The sequence below is a fragment of the Geotrypetes seraphini genome, chromosome 1 (assembly GCF_902459505.1).
Source record: "Geotrypetes seraphini chromosome 1, aGeoSer1.1, whole genome shotgun sequence".
In the NCBI taxonomy this organism is placed as follows: domain Eukaryota; kingdom Metazoa; phylum Chordata; class Amphibia; order Gymnophiona; family Dermophiidae; genus Geotrypetes; species Geotrypetes seraphini.
The window spans coordinates 292,491,668-292,513,419 of NC_047084.1; the positions used below are offsets into that span (position 1 = coordinate 292,491,668).

Sequence of the window (21,752 nt, forward strand, 5' to 3'; positions counted from 1 at the left end):
TAGTAAATAGGCCTCACTGTGTTGTTCTAATACTGATATACTTTTATACTCCGCAATAACTTTTTAATTCAATGTGGATTACATATATAAAGAAATTCATATTAAGCCTGAACAATTAACAATAAAATGAACAACAGTTCGCAACCTTAGAATTACAGGGTTCTAAGTAACAATTTTCAGTATTTTTAACTACGATGACTTCCGGGTTCTATCTATGTAGATGAACACTCATTAGGATTTATTGCAACTTAACTGTACCTTCATTTCATAAGAAATTACATGGTAAATCCGCACACGTCATTGAACACCAAATTGCCCCACAAACCTCCACTTCAAATTCCTGAGAATGACTTTCAGTACAGTTAGAAGCATGTAATTCTAAGGTCGCGAGTTGTAATAATTACATAACTACTTAATGCAAACAACCCATCTAATTATTATAGAAGATATTTATTAAAAAGATAAGTTTTTAACTGTTTCCTAAAAACTAAGGGCTCCTTTTACTAAACTGCAGTAGAACTTTTTACTGCAGGCCCAGTGAGGTAAATGATCCGACGCTCATTCAATTCCTATAAGCATTAGAGCATTTACCCACTGGCCCATGGTAAGCAGCTCTACTGCAGTTTAGTAAAAGCCAGCTTAAGTAATCGGATAAAATTTTAGTCTTGATAGGAAGGGAATTCCAGACTTGAGTGGCTAAGTATTGAAAGATAAAAGAAAAATTTTTTACTTGGAAAGTATTCCTCGAGTACTAGGAAACTGTAAGAGCAAAGGACTTCTTGATAAAATATTTCCAAACCAAGTCAACAAACCAATCAAGTCCTTCATATACAATGAAGCATTACCATAAAGTATTTTAAATACCATGGTACATAATTTTAAATGAAGTCATGCCAAAACTATGCATATTGTAATTAGTGTTTTACTTTTGGAGCTACCAAGGATGATATAATTCAAAATGAGTGGAATTTAAATGAAAAAAAAAAAAAGAAATGAAAAAACGTTAAGTATGTATTTTTATTTATATTCTGCACTATCCAAAGTTCTAGGCAGATTACAATAAACAAAAAATATTAGATTGAGACACTAGACAATGAACAGTCAAGGACAAGTTACAATGAAAATAGGTCCCAAATGATTAGGAGGAGGATATATTCAGGGAGACCTCATAGGTATGCAAGAAACAATGGTTTAAGCTGGACATTGTACGAAGAGCAGAGGGCAAGGCATTCCACAACTTCAGTCCCAAGATACTGAAGAGAGATCTTATGTAAGTTTCTAGTCATGCTAATTGAGAGGAAGGGACAACTAGATCATCAGAAGAAAGAAGTGACCTAGTAGGCTGGTATCACTGTAACAGTGACGAAATGGGCGGGGGAGCCAAGTTGTGACAAGCTTAGTAGGTCAAGGAAAAAAGTTTGAAGACGATTCTCTGTTCTATTGGAAGACAGTGGAGAGAAATTAGAGCTGGGGTTATATGAGTGTATTTCACAGAATTGGTGACAATTATAGCGGTGGTATTCTGAGCAACCTGCAAAGCTCTCAGATTGTGTTTTGAAGTTCTTACTAAATGGCTGTTATAGTAATCAAAGCACGGAAATACGAGAGCCTGAATAAAAGTTAGAAAAGGACAAGACATCATAAACACCTGACAACCTTAAGCAAAAACATGACGATTACTTTCGAGATATGATATATCACGGAGAGGTTGGAGTCTAAAATCACTCCCAGATTGCACAGTTTATTCATTATTGCAATACTGAAATTGTCAATCCTAAGAGATTTAGGTATATCAGGAGAAGGGAGATCAGATAAAAGTAAGATACTGTTTTTTTTCAATATTAAGTGTCATAAAACTGTCATGCAGCCAATATTCTACTGATTTTATATGCAAACGCAATTCAGTAATTGTCTTATCCATGCTCTGTTTGACTTTAACCAAGAATTGGATGTTGTCAACATAAAGGCGGAAGACAATGACAAGGTTCATAAGAAGTTTACAAAGTGGCAAAAGAAAAATAATGAACGGGTGAGAGGATGGAATCTTGTGGACCGCCACTGATAATATGGGTTTCCTTAGACCTATTTTGAGAGAGAGAAATACAGAATAGGATCTTTTAGAAAGGAAAGACTGAAACCATTTCAACACGGTGACCGAAAGACCAATGGAAATAGTCTATTTAGCAAACCTTGATAGTGGATAGTATCGAATGAGGCAGAGATGTCTAGACTTACCAGGAGAAAGCATTCCCCTTGACAAAAACCAAGACAAATAAAGTTCAATAATGAGAGAAGGGTCTCAGTGTCATGACAAGAGCAGAAACCAAATTGATAGGGGTGAAGAATAGAGCTGGTATACAATAAAAATCAATTACCGTATTTTTCGCTCCATAAGCCACACTTCTTTCCCCCAAAAAAGTGGGTTGAAATGTAGGTGTGTCTTATGGAGTGAATATAACCCCCCAACCCCCCAGTATTTTTTTAAATTTTTTTTAAACTTCCATTAGTCCAGCACTGTATCGGGAGGAGCTTTCCGGACTCCTGCCCCTCCATCGCTGGACGACTGTCCTCTCTTGTGGAAGAACGGCGCACAAGGCAGCATGAGCCAGAGTCCACAGAGCTAACCATATCGCTATCAGTTCCAAGTGGTTGATCGACTAAGTCCTCTGAGATGGGGACCACCGTCCTTGCAGTGGACATCCTTTGTAATGCGCTCCCAGCTGAATAGACTGGCATTTGTTGTCAGACCTGTCCACTGGGAGATGTGCAGCAGCATTCCCCTGGCCAAGGACTATGACTCCAGCCACCAGTCCAGGCTGTTCCATGCCTTTCCTGATCACGGCAGAAGGAGATCCAAGGGGTCCGACTGAGGAGACCACTTGGAAAGGAGCGACTCCAGAAGAGGACACAAATGCGCTTTTGCCCAGGGCACCACATCTATTGTGGCTACCATGGATTCCAGCAGTTGAAGATACTGCCAAGCTGTGGAGGGCGGCAGGCTGCGCCATCTCCTGAATTTGCCTCACCAGCTCCGTTTTACGTGCTTCCAGGAGGAAGACCATGTTCTGTGCCATCTCTAAATGGACTCCCAGGTATTCCAGGGACTGAGTCGTGATCAAGTGAGTCTTCCAGAAGTTGACTACCCAGTCCAACGTCCGTAGGACTGGACCACTTGATCCACTGCTGTCACTCCTTCGTCCCTCAAGGGTGCTCTTATGAGCCAATTGTCTAGGTAAGGAAACAACCTAAATTCCTGCCTTGTGGAGGTGTGCTGCTACCACAACCATCACCTTGGTAAAAGCTTGTGGTGCTAGGCCAAAGGGAAGAGAAGAGAATTGGCAATGCTTGTCCAGAATATGGAACCTTAAGACCTTTCTGTGCGCTGGAAAGATGGGAATATGGAAGTATGACTCTGTTGGATCCAGAGAGGTATGGTATATACCTGGTACAACAGAGGTGATGACTGACTGCACTATTTCCATGACGAAGCGGAAAATCCTGAGGGCTGCATTGACTTTAGATCCAGAATCGGTCTCCAGTCTTCTGGGTCTCTTTTGAGCATGATTACGTGTATGGAGTATCTGCCAAAGCCCCATTCTCCTTGTGGTAGTGGCTCTATGGCTCTTAAAGCTGTAAGTTTCTCAACCGTCATATGCACCTGGCCATCTTTTCCAGATTCCCTGCTGGAGAAGTGAGAAAAAGGTCTGAGAGGGGCCGGTAGAATTCTAGCTTGTACCCCTCCTGAATGATTTCCAGCACCTACCAATCTAGAGATAACTGTGTCCAAGCCTGAAATACTGAAATATAATACGTTTGACAATTAAGTTCATGAACTTATTCTAGAAAAAGTGTTACCATACCTCATTGCTGAAGTACGCCCCTTGGAAAGCTATGCACCTAGTCCACCCTTCAAAGCAATTTTGGAACTCTTTTTCTGGAATGGCCATCAGAGCTGTTGTCATATTACCCTTGATGTCCTGAATGACATCAAAATGTCTTACTTTCAATATTTCTTTTATCTTTGGATAAAGAAAAATTAATTGGGGGCCAGATCAGGTGAGTAAGGAGGGTGTTCCAATACAGTTACTTGTTTACTGGCTAAAATCTCTCTCACAGACAGTGCTATGTGATCTGGTGCATTGTCATGATGCAAGAACAATGAGGGACCATTTTTGCACACACCTTTCTCATGCCAAGATTTTCAGTTAAGATGTTCCTAACTGTTTCTCTATCAATGTTTACTTGATCTGCTATACTTCTCAGAGTCAGTCGACAATTTTGAAGCGCAATTCAACACATTTTTGCAATGTTTTCATCAGTTTTGCTCGTTACTGGTCTCCCTGACCTCTCTTCATCAGTGACACTTTCTCTCCCCTCAGAAAAATGTTTAATCCAATTGTACACTGCCGTTTTCTTCCCTGATTTCACTTCCACTCTTGCCAAGTTTAACAAGAAATTTAATGTTTGTTCATCACTCTAATTCAAGCTCCGACATTCTTGCGACGGCACACAAGAACATGCAACAACAATAATGAAAGCCACTCAGCAAGACACTGGCACAAGTCGACATAAACACATCTGTGATACACTAATATATCAAGGTTATGAAACCTTACCATGTGCTGCCAATGGAAGTGCATGGTGGCAAGTTCATGAACTTAATTGTCACGCCTCCTATGTCTCTCATATCATGCAAAAACTGTACATGACACTTCCTTTCATGCCAAGATATATAAATGTGTGTGTGTGTGTGTGTGTGTGTGTATATTATATACACCATAATATATTTTTCAAACTGCTTCCAATGTGTCTACAAATTGTAGGTAGCACCTTTTTATTTGAACTGATGAAGAAATGATAACTTTCAAAAGCTCGCTAAAGATACCTTTTCATTGGACTAACAATATATCACCTACAGCTTGGTTGTTGACCTTTATTTCCGCATATCCAAGTGCAATAACACAGCAATCACAATTCCCTGCTTAAAATAATACAAGAAACCAAGATGTCAGCAGTTTTAAACAGGAACCTGTGTGCTTAAATTGGCGACTGTGTGTCTGTTTTCTGGACAGGAGGCAACTGCCAGCTTTAATAATATACTAGGCAATTTCTGACATGTAAGACATTTTTTGCAAAACGGAGTCATTAAATCTGAACTTTTATGGCCTTTAACCAATTCTTACAAAATCCTAGTTGGAATGCTGCACAGAAATTGCCCATGGGATATACTACTCCAGCGTAACTGATTGCATCCATATTCTTCGTCTGGTATGCTAGGCCCATCCATGCTAAATGTTGAATAAAGAAGTTTCTTCATAGATGTTCTTGTAATCACCACAATACCAAGGTGATAACCACCAGATACCAGTGAACCAAATACACATCAGACATTTCAGCTCATTTCACTACCGTCAAAAAAAAACGATGCCTTACAGGATTTATCCAGTACACATACTATTATTATTATGAACACTTTTAATTCATGCAGAGCTGTTCAAAATAAAGGGAGACAGAACATGAAAGGCATGTACATGGTGGGGAGGGGAATGGCACACTATCATGTCTCTTCTGTGCCGAGATTTTGGAAAGAAGGAACAAAAGACTACAGCAAAATCCAAGACTGAATTTAAGTAATCAGGCTATAAAATGGAAGCTCTGTTAAGTTATAAATCCTCACCTCTGTTAGCCCAATATTCTTCCTCTTAATCACACTCTGTAAACAATTGTTCAGTGTTCGTGTTAGCAGCAAGTTTGTTGATTTCCGAATCATGTCATCTACCTCTGTGGAACTGCACAAAAAATACACACACATGTATGTTTATGTTAAAACATCCATCACTTATTAAAATAGGAGGAGAAAATGCAATAAGGCAATATAAGTTCCCAAAACATAGCAGGAATATAATAACAAGGGAACTACGTACCCAGCTATACCAATTCAAATAGTAGGCGTGCACAAAAAACAAAAATATACAAGTGTTAAGTAAAAGGAAGGACATCAAACACTGTGGATCCACCAAAATGCATGGTATTATATCATCAATCATCTGCCCAAATTTATTTTAAGTAGTGCAAATCAATTTTCCTTCCTTGCTTATGCTTTTAGAGTACATGTAGGGAATTTTATAATTCAATAAAAAAGCATTTTAGTTTATGTAAAATTCTAAAGTGACCTTGAACTCTCAATATTTATATATCCAAAAAAAAGAAAAGTGATACAGTGCCCTAGTAAGTATGGCTAAACAAAACCCTCTGCTGCAAGTCTGAAAAATCTTAATACTAAAGAAACATAATCCTGATATCCGCCAATGCTTTGGCAATGCCTCCATCAGGGGTTATCAAAGGAAGAGGATGATTAACAGCTTACGAGACTGAGGATATATGGGCAGTAAAGTTTACACATATTAGTATGAACAAGCAGCTTCTTTACGGGATACCTGATGAAGTCTGACAATGATTACCTATCAGCATGGAGCAAATTTGTCTTACACAGTTGCGCAGACAACACTGTACAAATGCACAACAGTGTTCAGCTTTCTTTATGAGCCTTCTCTGCTTGGTTCATGAAGCCATATTGTTATTCCACATTTGTATTTGCTATTGTACTTTTCATCTAGGATCCCTGAGGAAGGCGTTCCCACCAAAACATGGCCCGTGTTGGGTCCTTCTAAGACAAATGTGGATTATGTTTTTTAGGATTATCTGAAGAAATATAACATCTATCAAGAACATCGTTTTCCACAGTTTCATTTGAAACCCATACATATCTTACAGCTACCAAACAGTAGGCCTGTTGTTTGGTAGCTCTAAGATAGAAATTGTCTTTTCAGTTGTGAATCACTTGCCAAGATCATGACACAATGCCCAAAATATAGTCCATGTTAGGTCATTTAATAAATTCATTAGGGTTTAATAAATTCATTGGGATTTATTGATGGGTTTCCTATGGCTCACCTTTATTGTCCACAGCCAACTTTTTATTTTCTGTTGCAGTACTTGTTCTTTATGTTCATCTTTCTTTGTTGTTATAGAGGCTTAATAGTTTTTATATATTTTATTACACAAATATTTATGTCTGGCTTTTACTGTAAAGTACGTCCTGGCCAGAGAGAAAAAACTTAAGTTTGAAGTCAATGAGGACTTGCAGATTACTCACATTAAAGTTATTTCATCTATTCTACAACACTCAAATAAGCTTATCTTGAATTAAACTTCTTCCATTCCTCCTTACTTTCTTCTCCAAATTGAGCAAAACTGCTGCCTTAACAAATTTACTTTTAATTTTGGAGCCAGCCAATAAAATTCTCTTATCAATACTTCCTCCCCTCTGCTGCAGATCATTAAAGTCTGATTTATTAAGGCTCTCTTTTCCATTCTCTGTCCGTGCAAAACAGGGCTTAGAAAATCAGGCCCTTAGTGGGCAACTGTGCAGTGCTAGCAAAAAAACACAACAGATCATCCCATAGTCCCATTCCCACTCCGGGTAATGTCAATCCTGCTTTTACTTTCCCTGCCATGACAGATAAAGACAAAAAGGAAATGCCTCAGACCCTACTGGTCTGTTTTACTCTCTCAATTATGTCCTCTCATTCTGTCCTAGTTTCAAGTTTATTTTGAGTTTGATGAATCGCTTATTTAGTTTTACTAAGCGAGGTACAAAATTGATAAAAATATAAACAGATATTTAGACATACAATTTAAAATTTAAAATAATGGGTTAGACAAATAGACTTACAGACCAACTTATACAAAAGGTAAGAGGGAACAGAACTACAATTCAGTATTTTTAAAGTACAGAGGAGAACCATATATGGAAAAAACAATAGGAAGGTAAAAGTGCAATCAAAGAAAGAAACAAATATAAAGATTAAACATAGTTTAAAGGTTAAAAGCGTCTTTAAAAAGAAAACTTTTTAAATTACTTTTAAAATGACTCAAATCGTTTTTAACTCTTAAATGCTTTGGCAAGGCATTTCAAAGCTGCAGTGCCATCATTGAAAACATATTGTGTCGTCATGTCCCAATAACTTTCAAAGAGTGGACTACTATAAGCTTTTGATTAGTAGGCCGGAGAGCACGCAAAATGCTATAAGGTTCCCCCATCTGATTTTATTATAGTTCTCTCTTACCCCAAACTTGTTAAAGCCCCAGTTTGTCCATTGTATTCTTATATCCTAGTTGCTCTCATTCAACTAAGAGTCAGCTGATGTACCGCCCAGATTAGCTAGATAGCCCTCCTCTCTCCATACTGTTTATCACTGATAATGCTGTCTGGCTCACCTGGACACACAAATGGACCTTCCTGTTTACATACAAATGGACCTTCCTGTCTACAATTTGAGCCAAGTGGTGTGGGAAGAACTCATTGATTGAGACAGTGAGATCAACAGGCTCTTTCAGCACTGCACAACTCAAGCATGTTAAGTTCCTTGTAGCACAGAGTAGATGGTAGGATAGCCTGTTTATGAAACAGAGGTGATCAGGGCTGTAATAACAATAATTTGGAGGGGGGAGGGACACAAAATTCTAGGAGCTAAGATCCAATTTCTAGGCATCATGATAATCTAGGATTTGATAAGTTCTGTTTTACATTATTAATGTCACTCAAATAAAGCAGGATGTAGTAAGAAAACAGCATTATTAAATTTAAAAAAGTACAAACATGTTTCATAAAAATGAGGTTTGAAAGATTTCTTGTGCTTTCTGTATTAATACCTAGACTGCAGAAAGAGAAAGGCAAAAATATTATGGAATACTGGGGTTATGAGTGGAAATGTTATATTAGGTGTTGATGAGACAAACATTTTATAAAGCGGGCTCTAGGGCTACAGGATAATAAGTTACAGCATGTGTGTTAAGAATCAATGGGTAGGAATATTTTCTATAATGTTTTCACTGCACATATTAAGATGGATTGTTTTAGAAAGTGAATACACGAGATGATGGTTAGGAAATTTTCAGATGGCCACTCTAATTGCATGGATCAAACCAGACATGGTCTACATCCAAATCTTTTCAAGAGCAAAGGTGAACAATTAACAAGCTTTAATTTGAGAACACAAAAATTGGTTCTAAGGTATCCTATAATCAAAACCTGGCCACAGAGACTGTAGCCTCTTCCCAGATCCACTTAATTGCCACCAGGGATGCTCATTCACAAAGCATCCTTTCCCTAGAGAAAGGTGCAATCTTTTCCTTTTGAGGAAGGGTTTGCAAAGCCTCTGAAATATTAGCTCCTTTGATCTATCACCAGCATCACATTAGGGCTGAAACGGCAGCATATCTTATCTACCAGAGTCAAATGTCATATGACTGAGGGCGAAGAACATTTCTCATGGCACGGAAGGTTCAAAAGCATTAATAACTTTAAAGGCTCCTGGTAAATCAAACCCCCATGACCTTTTTATTCCTTCTCCTGTTTTAGTTGACAAATGGCAGAGATTACCAAACAGAACATGACATGGAAAACAAAGGAGGGCATTTTAACTTGTTTGGCCTCACTTATGTGTAAGACACTGTAGGTTCTTCTTTGCTGCATCATCTGGCATGTCAGCTAAGTGAGACCAAGGTGGTTATGGGCTACTGCACACCTGCCTTCCAGTTTTGGCAAGTTTTCTTCTCTGCACAGCTAGGCTTTTGTTATTCATGGAGATACAGAAAATGTGCTCTGCTTCCATTTATTTTCTTGAAGAGGAAATGTACTTTTTTTTCTGTTGATCCTGTCAAAGAAGTCAGGCTAAGCAAAAAGTGAACCTTTTATTTTCTCTGTCTCAAAAGATAAGTAGCAGAAAGCCATTCAGTTTAAGGGGTTGATATTCAAAAATATATAAGTACTGTGCAACTACCACTAGAGGTTACATGGACATTTTTACATTGGGCTGCTAGAGGCAGGAGCGAGTGGGGTTTACTCCTTCCTCTATCGTCCCACTGAATCACCAGAGACTAAGATTAGTTGGGTTGGGAGGGGGGATAATGCATGTCAGGGGGTTGGTGGTGGGGGCCAGTGACTATGTCTGGGGGTGGCATGGGGTGATGTAAATTTCTGTTTATGTGGTTTTGGCTGAATATTGACATAAGAGCTCAACTTTTTATTGCTAATATATCTATGGAGGGGGCCCATTGTTTTAGGAGGGGCAGTTATTTTTACACCACATAGATATGGTTGGAATATAGGACTGTTTATTGTAAGTTTATGAGTTTTTCTAAGTTGATATTAGTGCAGCTACACTTGTTTTTATTATTATTTTGTTTTGCTTGTGGTCTTTTCATAAAGTACTGCTGACCCTTCCCAAAGACAGCTCACAGCAGGAGTTGCCTCTGCTGGTGGGCGAATAGGACTATGAATAACAGGCTGCTGAGAAACTATGTGGCTCAAAGTTTGAGAGAGAAAAAGAAAGGTAAGGACATACACATACCAAAAAAAACCCAAAATGCAGTTTGTAGGGTTTTAGAAATATAGACTGAGTTTCCACCAGCAGCCTGTAGGTGGTTTGGTTCTTTAGGGAACTTTGCCAGGATGTACCTTTGACCAGTTGGGGTCAAAATATCCTCCCATTTGCTCTGATTGCTACTTCCTCCCAGGGGCCATCTTGCTCCTAATAGATTTGTATTTCAATTCAAGTCTTTGACCTCTTTGCTAGAGCTGGTTTAATCATCTGCAGTATGGCTTTGCGCTTAGGAACTGCATTCCTCCAGCATACCCAATTTTAATTCTATTCTATGGAAACTTCCTTGATCCACTATCAGCCCTCTTGTGGAATTCAGCCTTGCTCCTCCACTAAGGCCTCTCACTGAGAATTAACTTTCTCATGCTCTATTTTCTTGCTGGCTTCATCCAATATCCAATACTATGCTACAGACCCTGAATTCTGGGCAATTAATTCTAGGTGACAAGCACCAGCGGACTCAATTCAAATGGAAGGTTGTTGTTACAGGCATAACACCACACTCATGTCCCCCAGAGTTTGGGGAGCTATGCATAGTGGAGAACCTATCTGTGGATTTCACCTGCTTACACTTATGTCCTCCTTTCCGATGGGATCTATCATACAGATGGCTAAGGACTTTGTACAAATTAATTGTGTGTGTGTTAGGGAGAGAAGGGTTACTTTTTTAAATAAAATTATTCTGTCCCTATAAGACTGATAGATTAGGTTCTTACCTTGATAATATTCATTCTAGTAGAGAGGCACATTAGTCTTGAGATCTGGTGTAGACAACCTCCTCAACAAATTTTTCTGCTCTGCCTACTGACTTTGTGAGCTGTTCTTCTTCTCTCCAGTTCATATCAAAGCAGACAGATAGCCCTATAAGAAAAAAGGTATACTAGAGAAGGGGCTGGGGAGAATGCCCCATAAATTGGACTATTCTGCTTGAGATACCATTTAATGAGCCCAAAAATACAATAAAAATTTAATGTGGTAAACACAAGGTGGAACCTACCTGAATGCAACCTGCACTAACTGTTTAGGAGCTTGGGATTCCCATATTTCTTCCTGAAGAGAAATTTTCCCCCTTCTACCTGCTACCAGATATCTGGCAATGCATACTTGTCTGAGGCAGAACAGGGTGGGCTTCAAGACTGATATGTCTCTCTACTAGAATGAAGATTATCAAGGTAAGAACCTAATCTATCATTCCAGAGTGAGAGTCAGTCTTGAACACTTGGGATGTATAAAAGCAGTCCCCTTATCCAGGGTAGTGCAGACAGGCTGATCCTGTATGCTTGAAATCACAATGTATTGACTGATTCCATATAAGACAAAATATTTCTTCTCTCATTTAAGTAACGAGGGCATAAATGATCCATGGAAAGTCTCTATTCTGCTGTCTCTCTCCCCACCCCTTCTGCACATTGTTCCTGTATACATAGTTCTCTCCCAGCTTCTCTGAGTTCACTCTGCATCTTTCTAGTCAGCTCTTTTAAATCCTCAACTTTGAGCTCCAATCTTAAATCTGCCTGTCAAAGCAAGTGATGTCTTGTCACCACCTCATGTACTGTATGTTGCTTTTAATTACACCAAGGTCCAGTTTCAGCTAGTGAAACTAGGTGACCATTTCTTACTCTTTGATAGAGATGTGCGTTGTTGAGGGGAGATGAAGGATCAGAGGGTCTATCGTATGACTCTTCTGCTGAGTTTTCTGGCAACTCCTCAACTAAGTGGATAAAGGTATTTGAGTCAGACTCCTCAAAGTACTCCCTACTAGTTGAACTAGTGAGTGTGTATGGAGTTTTGTCGAGGTCAAAGAGGTTGTTCTGAAGCAGGAGATAACTCCTCCACTAATGACAAAGCGTGTGTTGTATGGGTCCACGCCGACTCTGATGTTCTGCCATTGAGCAGGAGTGCATCACCTTGACCAATGTTCTGATCTATCCTCAAACTGGGCTGAGGCAGGCGTGGAAGCCTTTGATGCCTATGAAGATTCTGACTGCAGTAACCCTGAAAGCTCTTGTCTGAGCATAGCCTGGATCTCCTCCTGGAGAGACAGTGCCAGTAGCAAAAGAGATAGCAGCATGGAAGTACCAGTTAATGTGGCATGGGAGACCTTGATGTTGAGGCACACCTATAAGGAGATATCATCTGGATGGAAGGAGAATGGTCATCCAGGTGTCATTAATTACTATGCTTTGATGTTGATGCTTGAGAGAACATAGTGGTATGCCTAGAAGGGGAAAAATGTTTGTGCTTCTTAGCTTTCTTATGTGTTACATCTTTCGTTACTTGAGGCATCAATGAAGATGATGTAGGGTCCCAGTATTGCAAGGAGCCTGATGCCAGCCACTCCTGATGCAGTGTTGATGCATTCGGTGCCAATGCTAATGCCAAGATTACAGAAGGCTGAATTTCAGGTTCTGAGTCCCCTGCCATGCTCAATGATGATGTGGTAGCAAAAAGTTTTTTGAACTGAAGTTTTAGGACTTTAGGATGATCAGGACCCAGATACTGAACACACCAATTATGTGGTTCAGTGCCTGAAATGATCCAACTACACTGAGAGCATTTCTTAAAGCTACTCGGTACCATCTTTGACATGAAGGAGAACATGGCCAATATGAAGTCAAAGGGATCAATGGCCCAGAGAGCGCAAGTAAAAAGTATACTGAAAATGACTGATAAAATTTATCTAAAGTCAGTAGAAATAAAGGAACATAGTAAGAAAAAAAAGAATAATAACAAAGTATGAAAAATAAGAAGGGAAGACACAAAAAAGTCTAAAAGTCTGATGCACTGAAGAGAATACTGAAGACACAATTTCTCAGCTATGCTGAAAACAAAGAACTGATGGTCTTATGGGCCAACATCAGGCAGCAAGGCACAAACATGGTGCCACAAATTTCAACCAAGAAAAAGGGGAAGGACATAGCCCAAAATCCTCAGAATCCCAAACTGTTTTGCTGTAAAAACTTTAACATGTCAGGTGAGCTCAATCAATCAGAGGCTTTTAGCCTATCTCAAAAAATGTTTTTCCTAAAAAAAGAAGAATCCAGAAAAATATGAAAGATAATTTAAAAAATTATATGTACATGGAGAAAAAAAGCCAAGCAGGGTTAAAAAACTCCATGGAATGTAGCACTATATATACTCAATTTGCATTCTCAAAACATTGTCAAAATTGTGTACACAACTATTCTATGTAATTTATTAAATGGTCTCCAAATTATGCTCTTTTACTTCGCTAAAGTTTAGAATGCACTAATGAAGATTATTATATGCTATGTGCCACATATTTTATATCACATTCATATTGAACAGGTGCTATATATCTCAGCGGGGAGAGGAAGACATTGTAAAATAGAACTTAGCGAGCAAAATGTTGTAATACTACTTTGAATTTTGGTTCAATAACGATTTGATAATGAATGCGACTATTGGGCAGACTGGATGGACCCTGTAGGTCTTTATCTGCCATCATTTACTACTTTGCTATGATTTAAAAATTATGAATGAAGTAAACAGGGGAAAGTTGTTTAACCTTTCAAATAACGGTAAACTAAAAAGACATTCAGACAATATTTCCCCCCCCAAACCCCCTTAAAACTCCCAAATGCCCAACATAGATTATGTCAACAACAATACACTCCGGATTTGCCGAAGAAATCCTAAAATAGTGAGAACAAAAAGGCAACCGAGTCACATCAAGGTTTGTGTGAGGGACGCTCAGGACGCCAAAATTGGCCCACAACTTACAAACCAAAATGGGGAAATATATATAATGGACGATATATGATTATATATAATACATTATATTATGTTATAGGGTGCTCTCAGTGTGAACCCTCAGTGATAGGAGCGCAGCTCCGACACTTCACCTCTGGGTCAAGGTGGTAAGCCTCCACCCACACACCATCATCGAGCACCCCAGGTGTGCTGAAATCAAACAATCAACCAATCAAAAGTGAGTAATCAAACTCAACACAAACAACCTGAACGACCCCCACACAAACCCTGCCAGCCAGACCCCCCAAGAACGCACAACAAAATAAAAAAACCATACAAAAATTATCAAAAAAGTATCAAAAAAACACAATACTTATCTGAAGCTATCTCACAGACTGAAAAACGCAAACAACCGCGCCAAGAGGAAAGGTTCAACCGCGCTGGTTTCGGGACCCCGCCCTCCAGCCGACCTCTTTGTTCGTGTTCTGTCGGGGGTCAGGTTCCTGAAGAAGGGCTTCTCCCTAAACCAGCGCGGTTGAACCTTTCCTCTTGGCGCGGTTGTTTGCGTTTTTCAGTCTGTGAGATAGCTTCAGATAAGTATTGTGTTTTTTTGATACTTTTTTGATAATTTTTGTATGGTTTTTTGATTTTGTTGTGCGTTCTTGGAGGGTCTGGCTGGCAGGGTTTGTGTGGGGGTCGTTCAGGTTGTTTGTGTTGAGTTTGATTACTCACTTTTGATTGGTTGATTGTTTGATTTCAGCACACCTGGGGTGCTCGATGATGGTGTGTGGGTGGAGGCTTACCGCCTTGACCCAGAGGTGAAGTGTCGGAGCTGCGCTCCTATCACTGAGGGTTCACACTGAGAGCACCCTATAACATAATATAATGTATTATATATAATCATATATCGTCCATTATATATATTTCCCCATTTTGGTTTGTAAGTTGTGGGCCAATTTTGGCGTCCTGAGCGTCCCTCACACAAACCTTGATGTGACTCGGTTGCCTTTTTGCTCTCACAACATAGATTATGTGGCACAGAAACTTACATACAGTAAAATACAGCAATTAAGGAATTGCTCTTTTCAAACTGTTTCCTTTTTCTGTATTCTCCCAACCTCTGAAACTGCTCACACACACACACATACATACAAATCCACCCTCTAAAACCACTCTCCTCAACTATTACAACCCCAAAACACAACCACTGCATTTTCCCTACCACTCTGCAAGCTACCCCCAAAACAATTAACCCCTACAGCTAAGAATTCCCCTCCCATCTGTCCCACCCTAAAAATATCCCACTGAAACTTGCCAAAAACCAAGCAAGCTGCCTTGCCACTAAAATCTATGCCCTTCAACTTACCCAAAACCCCCAAATCGATCCCTCAAGTTTACCTCTATCCTGCAAACTGCACAATCCTAAAAAACTATCCCAACTAATGCTGTATCATCCTGCAAATTACCCCATACACTGAAAATACCTCATCAACTTCTCATTATCTTCCAAACTGCAACAACCACAATAATTGCCCTCTCACCACCACTTCCTTGTTGCATTACATAAAAAAACTGCCTCAAAAACTGTCCTATCACTCTGCAAACTCCTCCACTCCCTAAAACCAGTCCCAGCTGTCCCACCTTTCCACTAATTACCCAACGTCAAAGATGCTCCTTTACTACTGCCCGGTCCCTATAAACTATTCCTTGCCAACTACTTCACTAATCCACAAATTACTCACCCCCCCAAAAAAAAAAAAACCCTCTACAAATTAGCACCACTGTCTCAGATACTCCTCATGGATATTACATATACAGTGCAGAGATAGCAAAGTTGCTTACCTGTAACAAGTGTTCTCTGTAGACAGCAGAGGAATGCAGCCAAACTTGCTGGTGAAGTCCTCTGAATGAGCCTGCGTGCCAGTGTTCTCCCCTAGGTATAGTTTTGTTTTTTGGTTTTTTTTTTAACTTAATGAGCATGTGTGGACTCCTTGCCTCCTGAGCTCCACCCCATGGCTATTTAGTTATGTTATTAGCGCAGAGGTGGGCAAATCCGGTCCTCGAGGGTCAGAATCCAATCGGGTTTTCAGGATTTCCCCAATCAATATGCATTGAAAGCAGTGCATGCAAATAGATCTCATGCATTTTCATTGGGGAAATCCTGAAAATCCGACTGGATTCCAGCCCTCGAGCACTGGAGTTGCCCATGTCTGTACTAGCATAATTAACAAATCTTATTAAGGGGATGGAGGGTGGGCAAATGTGGCTGCATTCCCCTGCTGTCTACAGAGACAAGCTGGGGAAATGCAGGCACATGAATAGCTGACTCCAATACCATGGAGTAATGTGGTAGCTGTTGTAAATCATGCCCAGGTGCTTTGTCAACCCTGTATTTTAGTTCTAGCCACCAGGAAGCAGTCGAAACAGATTGGGTCTACCAGTTAGCAAGCTGTAGATCCTGTAGTATTTGATGCACAGGGAGTGCAATAAATCCTTTGGAAGGAGTTTGGCAGAACTTAAGGATTGCTTGAAAATCCTTTTTATCTGCCGGTATAACAGACTGGTTAAGACTTAGAAGAGTAGAAACCTTTTGCAGGAATTTGGGACAAGAATATTCTTGTGAGGCTCATGCAGTGACGGCTACTATCTATCTAAGAACTCACTCCTCATGCAGTGATGGCTGCGCTTGGGAAGGAATGTCTGTATCCAAAGGAGCAGACTCAGGTCTATCATACCAATCCCGGGTAGGAGACACCTGTTGTTCAGGTGAAGGGCACAGCAATGTGCGTGGAGTCCAAGTAATATCCAGAGGATCTGAGAAAGGTTCAGGGCACAAAAAGTCTGGGAAAGGATGCTGGTTAATGCAGTCAAGGCACTGTTGAATGTCCACTGAGGTGGCAGGAGAGGGAGGGGGTTGGTGTAAAAGAGCAGCGCTACCCCTCATAAAATTTTGTGAGAAAAAATTTACTAGTATTCATGGAATTTTGTGCCTCTGGAGAAACTATTGGGAGCAAGTGAGGCATAGAGAACTTCTTTGGAGATATGAGGTTGTCAGGAACCTGTGTTGGAGACAGTGGCCATTTAGATCCTGTCTTTTTCTTTTTTAAAAAAAAAAATCTTTATTCATTTTGAAGCCAAAAATAAGTGCAACATATTATACAATCATATTACACTTTAATAGCACCTAAATTCAATCAAATTGTAATCTATGACAAATATATATATATCACCCCTCCCCCCCCCATTTTCATATTCAAAAATTACACTCAAATTAAAGATTAAAAATATTTTTCAACCCACCCCACCCTGGACGTGCATGATCAAGGGGTAAAATCAACAACAATCACTCTTTGCAATATTTAGTCAATGGCTCCCAAATATCCAGAAACTTCTTATAATGTCCCTATTGTATAGCCATAATTCGTTCCATTTTAAAAATGTCTTTTTCTGAGAATAATTTCTGAGAATCCTGTGTGGCGGCAAGAGAGGACTGTGAGGCAGTAGCAGTGCCCGCGGGAGGCCTCCCTGTCTTATCCTTCTGAAGAGAAGCAGGCACAGGTTGTTTCTGCGAGCTTCGCACTGGCTTCATGGAAACTGGTGGTGGTTTTTTACATGCCTCCCCAGTCGGTTGCTTCTTTTTGACAGTGGCTGCGGGTGCCAATTTTGTTATAATGGCAGTGGAGGACTTCCTTCCCCCCGCGGTACCCGACTTGGGTCCTAAGGGGGAGGAGTGAGTGGCGAGGAATGTGGCGTTGGAGATTTTCCAGCACCATTGATTCAAAGCGCCACTGTAAAGGAGCTCCCTTCCATAAATGAAGAAGTCTTCACGGTCCTAGCAACCGCCTGGTTAATACCAGCAGAGAGTTTGTCAGTTAGCTAAAAATATTCTTGGTGTCTTTCTGGGTCTTTTTTTTTTTAGTCTGAAGAGATGGAAGAAGTTAATGGCAGTCTTTAAAAAGTTCTGTGTCTCTCTTTTTTTTTTTTTTGATGGACCTAAGACTCATGAAAGTTGTAGTCAAGTTGATGAATTAGAAGTGGAATCAGGAGAAAAAGTAATCCTGTGTTTGCATTATAGACTGTTTGTAGCAACTTGCCTTTCATTTATGACAAGAAGTTTATGCTTTTTTTTAAACTATTGTTTTGACTAAATCAGTGCACGATGGAAGCACTGGGCTGAACTTGGTTACGCTTGCTTCAACACCCCAATCTGGGTAATAAAAATCTTTAATTTTTGCACTTGCATGTTTTTTGTTTTCCTTCTTTGAGTTTGCAATCCTTTTGGACACTCCAGTAAACTGCTCAGCTGCTTGATGTCACTCCTTCCCCACCACAATATTAATGGTGTTTTACTGAGACCACAACATATATACTGTAAATCATCAGAAAGTGCTCAGTCCTTCAGTAACCACCTAAACACTCTTATCCACTGTTTTATAGTCAGTAAAATTTGGACAGAATGTTGCATCAGGAAGATGACAGAATATTTTGGACTACAATGTAAAGAAGTGTTAAAACCCCTTAATATTAAGCTAGGACATCAGTAAAGTCGAATTTTACACCATCTTCAAAAAATGTTAAAAGCAGTTGACTAATTTCATTATTTCATCCATTCTTACATCAGCACATAACCTTGATGAAAGTTCTTAGATTGTTACGTAACTATTGGGGTTCTACTTTAAGAATGCTGTAGTGAGAAAATGAGAATCACTGGCAAGCTATAAGGAAAATGTGGATGCAATTTTATGATTTAAAAACAGAATATGAAAGAAGTCCTGAAATTATTATGTAATTTTTAAAAACAGTAACTACTAAACATACCCATCCTGACAAAATTAATACTCACATAGCCAGAAGAAAGAAAGATCCAGCCAGTTTTAAAGTCTAATGCTCACATACCATTCTATTTCTCTTTAAGACTTTTCTCTTTACTCCTCCGCATCTGGCTCTCATTGGAGACCTGTCATGCAAAGCCTCTATTTTCCTCAATATATTGGCCATGTACACTGAAGTGTACTCCTATAACTGGAACAGCAGAATAGAGCTCCCCTCCAGAAAAGTGCAACTTTGATTCAGAAAGTTACTTCAAGAGATGACTTTAAAAGTTGCATTTGAACATTACTTTGTATTTGCTTTAACCTTCAAGTTCCAATTCTCTTTTTACCCTCTATAAGCAAAAAGCCATAGTGAGAGCAGTATAGACATGCACTTTTAAATTTGACAGCTGTGGAGATGGATTTGGATTTAGGTACTTGTCCTGGGGCATCTGGTGCTTCACACTAACCAGCCAACATACCCTTAACTCCATTAATCTCCTCAGTAGGCCTTTGTTCTTCAGAAGCATCCTTATGATCTCTTTACTCTCTAAAATTCATTTAGACATCACATGTGGCTCTACATTCTCTTACTTGGCTCCTTACCTCTGGAATTCCCTTCTACTTTCAATTCATCAAGAATCAAAATTTTAAGAGGGGCCTTTGGGGAGATGGACTAAGAGAATATTTTATGTAGAGATTCTGCTAGCACAGTTGAACCCTAAATACTGCTGCATTAATCAGGGCTTAGCATGAAGGAAATTCCCATATTACAATGCATTAAGCCAAGATATTAACGCGTTTTAGTAAAAAGGCCACTTAAATAACTAAATTTGGGAAATTAAATAACAGGCATAAACTCTAAGTTGGTCCACAAAAGCAACAGGGCAGCCGATCTGCAAGATCCAATGGGGGTAAAAAAAAAGGCAGATCAATTGGAAAAGTCTTTAAACAGCTATTTATTAAGGAACTACACTTAAAATCAACAGTAGCCCAGCACATGTCGCGAAGGCCCCAGCGGGATGGGGGTTGCGTTAGAGATGCTGGATTTGGACCAGGAGGGGTTGGGGGGAAGAGACAAAAGGACCTTGAGGAGGGGCGGAAAAGCAGACTTGAACTAAAAGGAAGGGGGAAGACAGGGCAGATGCTGGACTACTAGAGGGGTTAGAGAGGGAAAACATCATGAACCAAGAAGAGAGAGATGCAAGGCCCTGGGGAAGGGGATGACAAAGGAAAAATTATGTTCTTACCTGTTAATTTTCTTTCCTTTAGACGCAGCAGATGAATCCAGAGACCAATGGGATAGCACACATGTACCAGCAGGCGGATATAGAGAAACTGATTGACAGGTGGTCTTTATTGGCTGGCATGCCTCCTGCATCTCCAGTATTGCTCCTTGCCTAAGCATTCTTAACCATCCATATGCTCAACATTTAAAAAACTTCTTTCCCATAACAAATTTCAAAAGGTAACAAACCAGAATCCAACTATCAAGAACAACAGACTGTGAAAGTTGAAAAAGAAAAAAACGACAGTCAATATTCAGAAAGGGTGGGGCTCTGGATTCATCTGCTGTCTAAAGGAAAGAAAATTAACAGGCAAGAACATAATTTTTCCTTCCTTAGCAACTTCAGCAGATGAATCCAGAGACCAATGGGATGTAGCAAAGCAATTCTCAATCTGGGTGGGAAGAAAAAGCTGCCTCTGCAACAACCGAAGCACCAAATGCAGCTTCCACATGCATCCCCACATCCAACCGGTAAGGTTGAGATAAAGTATTCTTGGAAGACCAATTAGCCACGTGACAAAACTCCTCCAAGGAAACAACCTCTTGACCGAGGCCAAGCAGCTGCCATTGCTCCGGCTGAATGGTCAGGAAATGCTTCTGTCAATCGCTTCCCTGCCATCAAGTAAGCGCAAAGGATGGCTTCTAGGACCCATCGATCAATGGAGACTATGGACGCTGCCATACGTGTGTCACGTCCCTCGAAGAATACAGAGGTGAAGAAAAGCTCGCCTCCCCAGTCCTCCTCCCAGGAAGAAGGAAGGAAAAGTGAGAGCGGCAGAAAAGAAAGGATGACACCACAGAGAAAGAAATAGTGGTATAATCCGAACCGACACCCCAGAATTTGTAAGGCAGAAAGAAGAGCACTCGCCTTACCCGGCCTGCAACACAAAAACCGCTGAGCTGAAGCCATGGCCACAAGAAACACCGTGTTCAAGGTCACAGCCGTTTAGAGTCTCAAAAGACAAGCTTGAAACGAAGCCTTCTGTAAACTGCTAAGAAGTACCTAAAGACTGTATTCTGGACAGGGCATCATAAGAGATGTACAAAAATACCGTTAAGAAACTGAACAACATGAAGCTGAAAAGAGTGAGATACCATTCCCTGTAACAATCTAAGATTGCCACACGAAACTGAAGGGAAGAGAACACCAAGCCCTTGGCAATACGCATGAGCCCAAAAAAGAAAGAATAGAAAACATAGAACACTGAAAGGGTGCCAAAGCTGATAAGCACCCAAGAAAGGAAAAGCCTCCAAAAGGAAGTATAAGCCACAGGAAAAGATATCTGTATCGGTCGGAGAAGAGAAGAAATAACCTGCTTCGCATAACACATACATGTCAACCATGACTTTTCAAAAGCTAGGTCAGAATAGCAAAGGAGTATGAAAATCCATGAGGATCGGACCCTAGGTGAGTAAATCTGGAGATACCAGGAATCTCAACAGTTCAGCTGTCGAAAGACTCATCAGATCCGCAGAGCAAGGAAGGCATAGCCA

At 40.0% G+C, this 21,752-nt stretch overlaps 1 protein-coding gene across 9 annotated transcripts in view; it reads right to left on the bottom strand.

Annotated features, from left to right (window-relative positions):
- EXOC6B (exocyst complex component 6B) overlaps nucleotides 1–21,752 on the bottom strand; it is a 920,925-nt gene that overhangs the window by 357,103 nt on the left and 542,070 nt on the right. For all 9 annotated transcript variants that reach the window (XR_004540231.1, XM_033953524.1, XM_033953543.1 and 6 more), the window contains one exon: nucleotides 5,678–5,789. Coding sequence is in view for 8 of the 9 variants with exons in the window: in XM_033953524.1 (XP_033809415.1) it covers nucleotides 5,678–5,789 (112 nt within the window). In the remaining variant the exon portion in view is untranslated. The remainder of the gene's footprint in view (nucleotides 1–5,677; nucleotides 5,790–21,752) is intronic.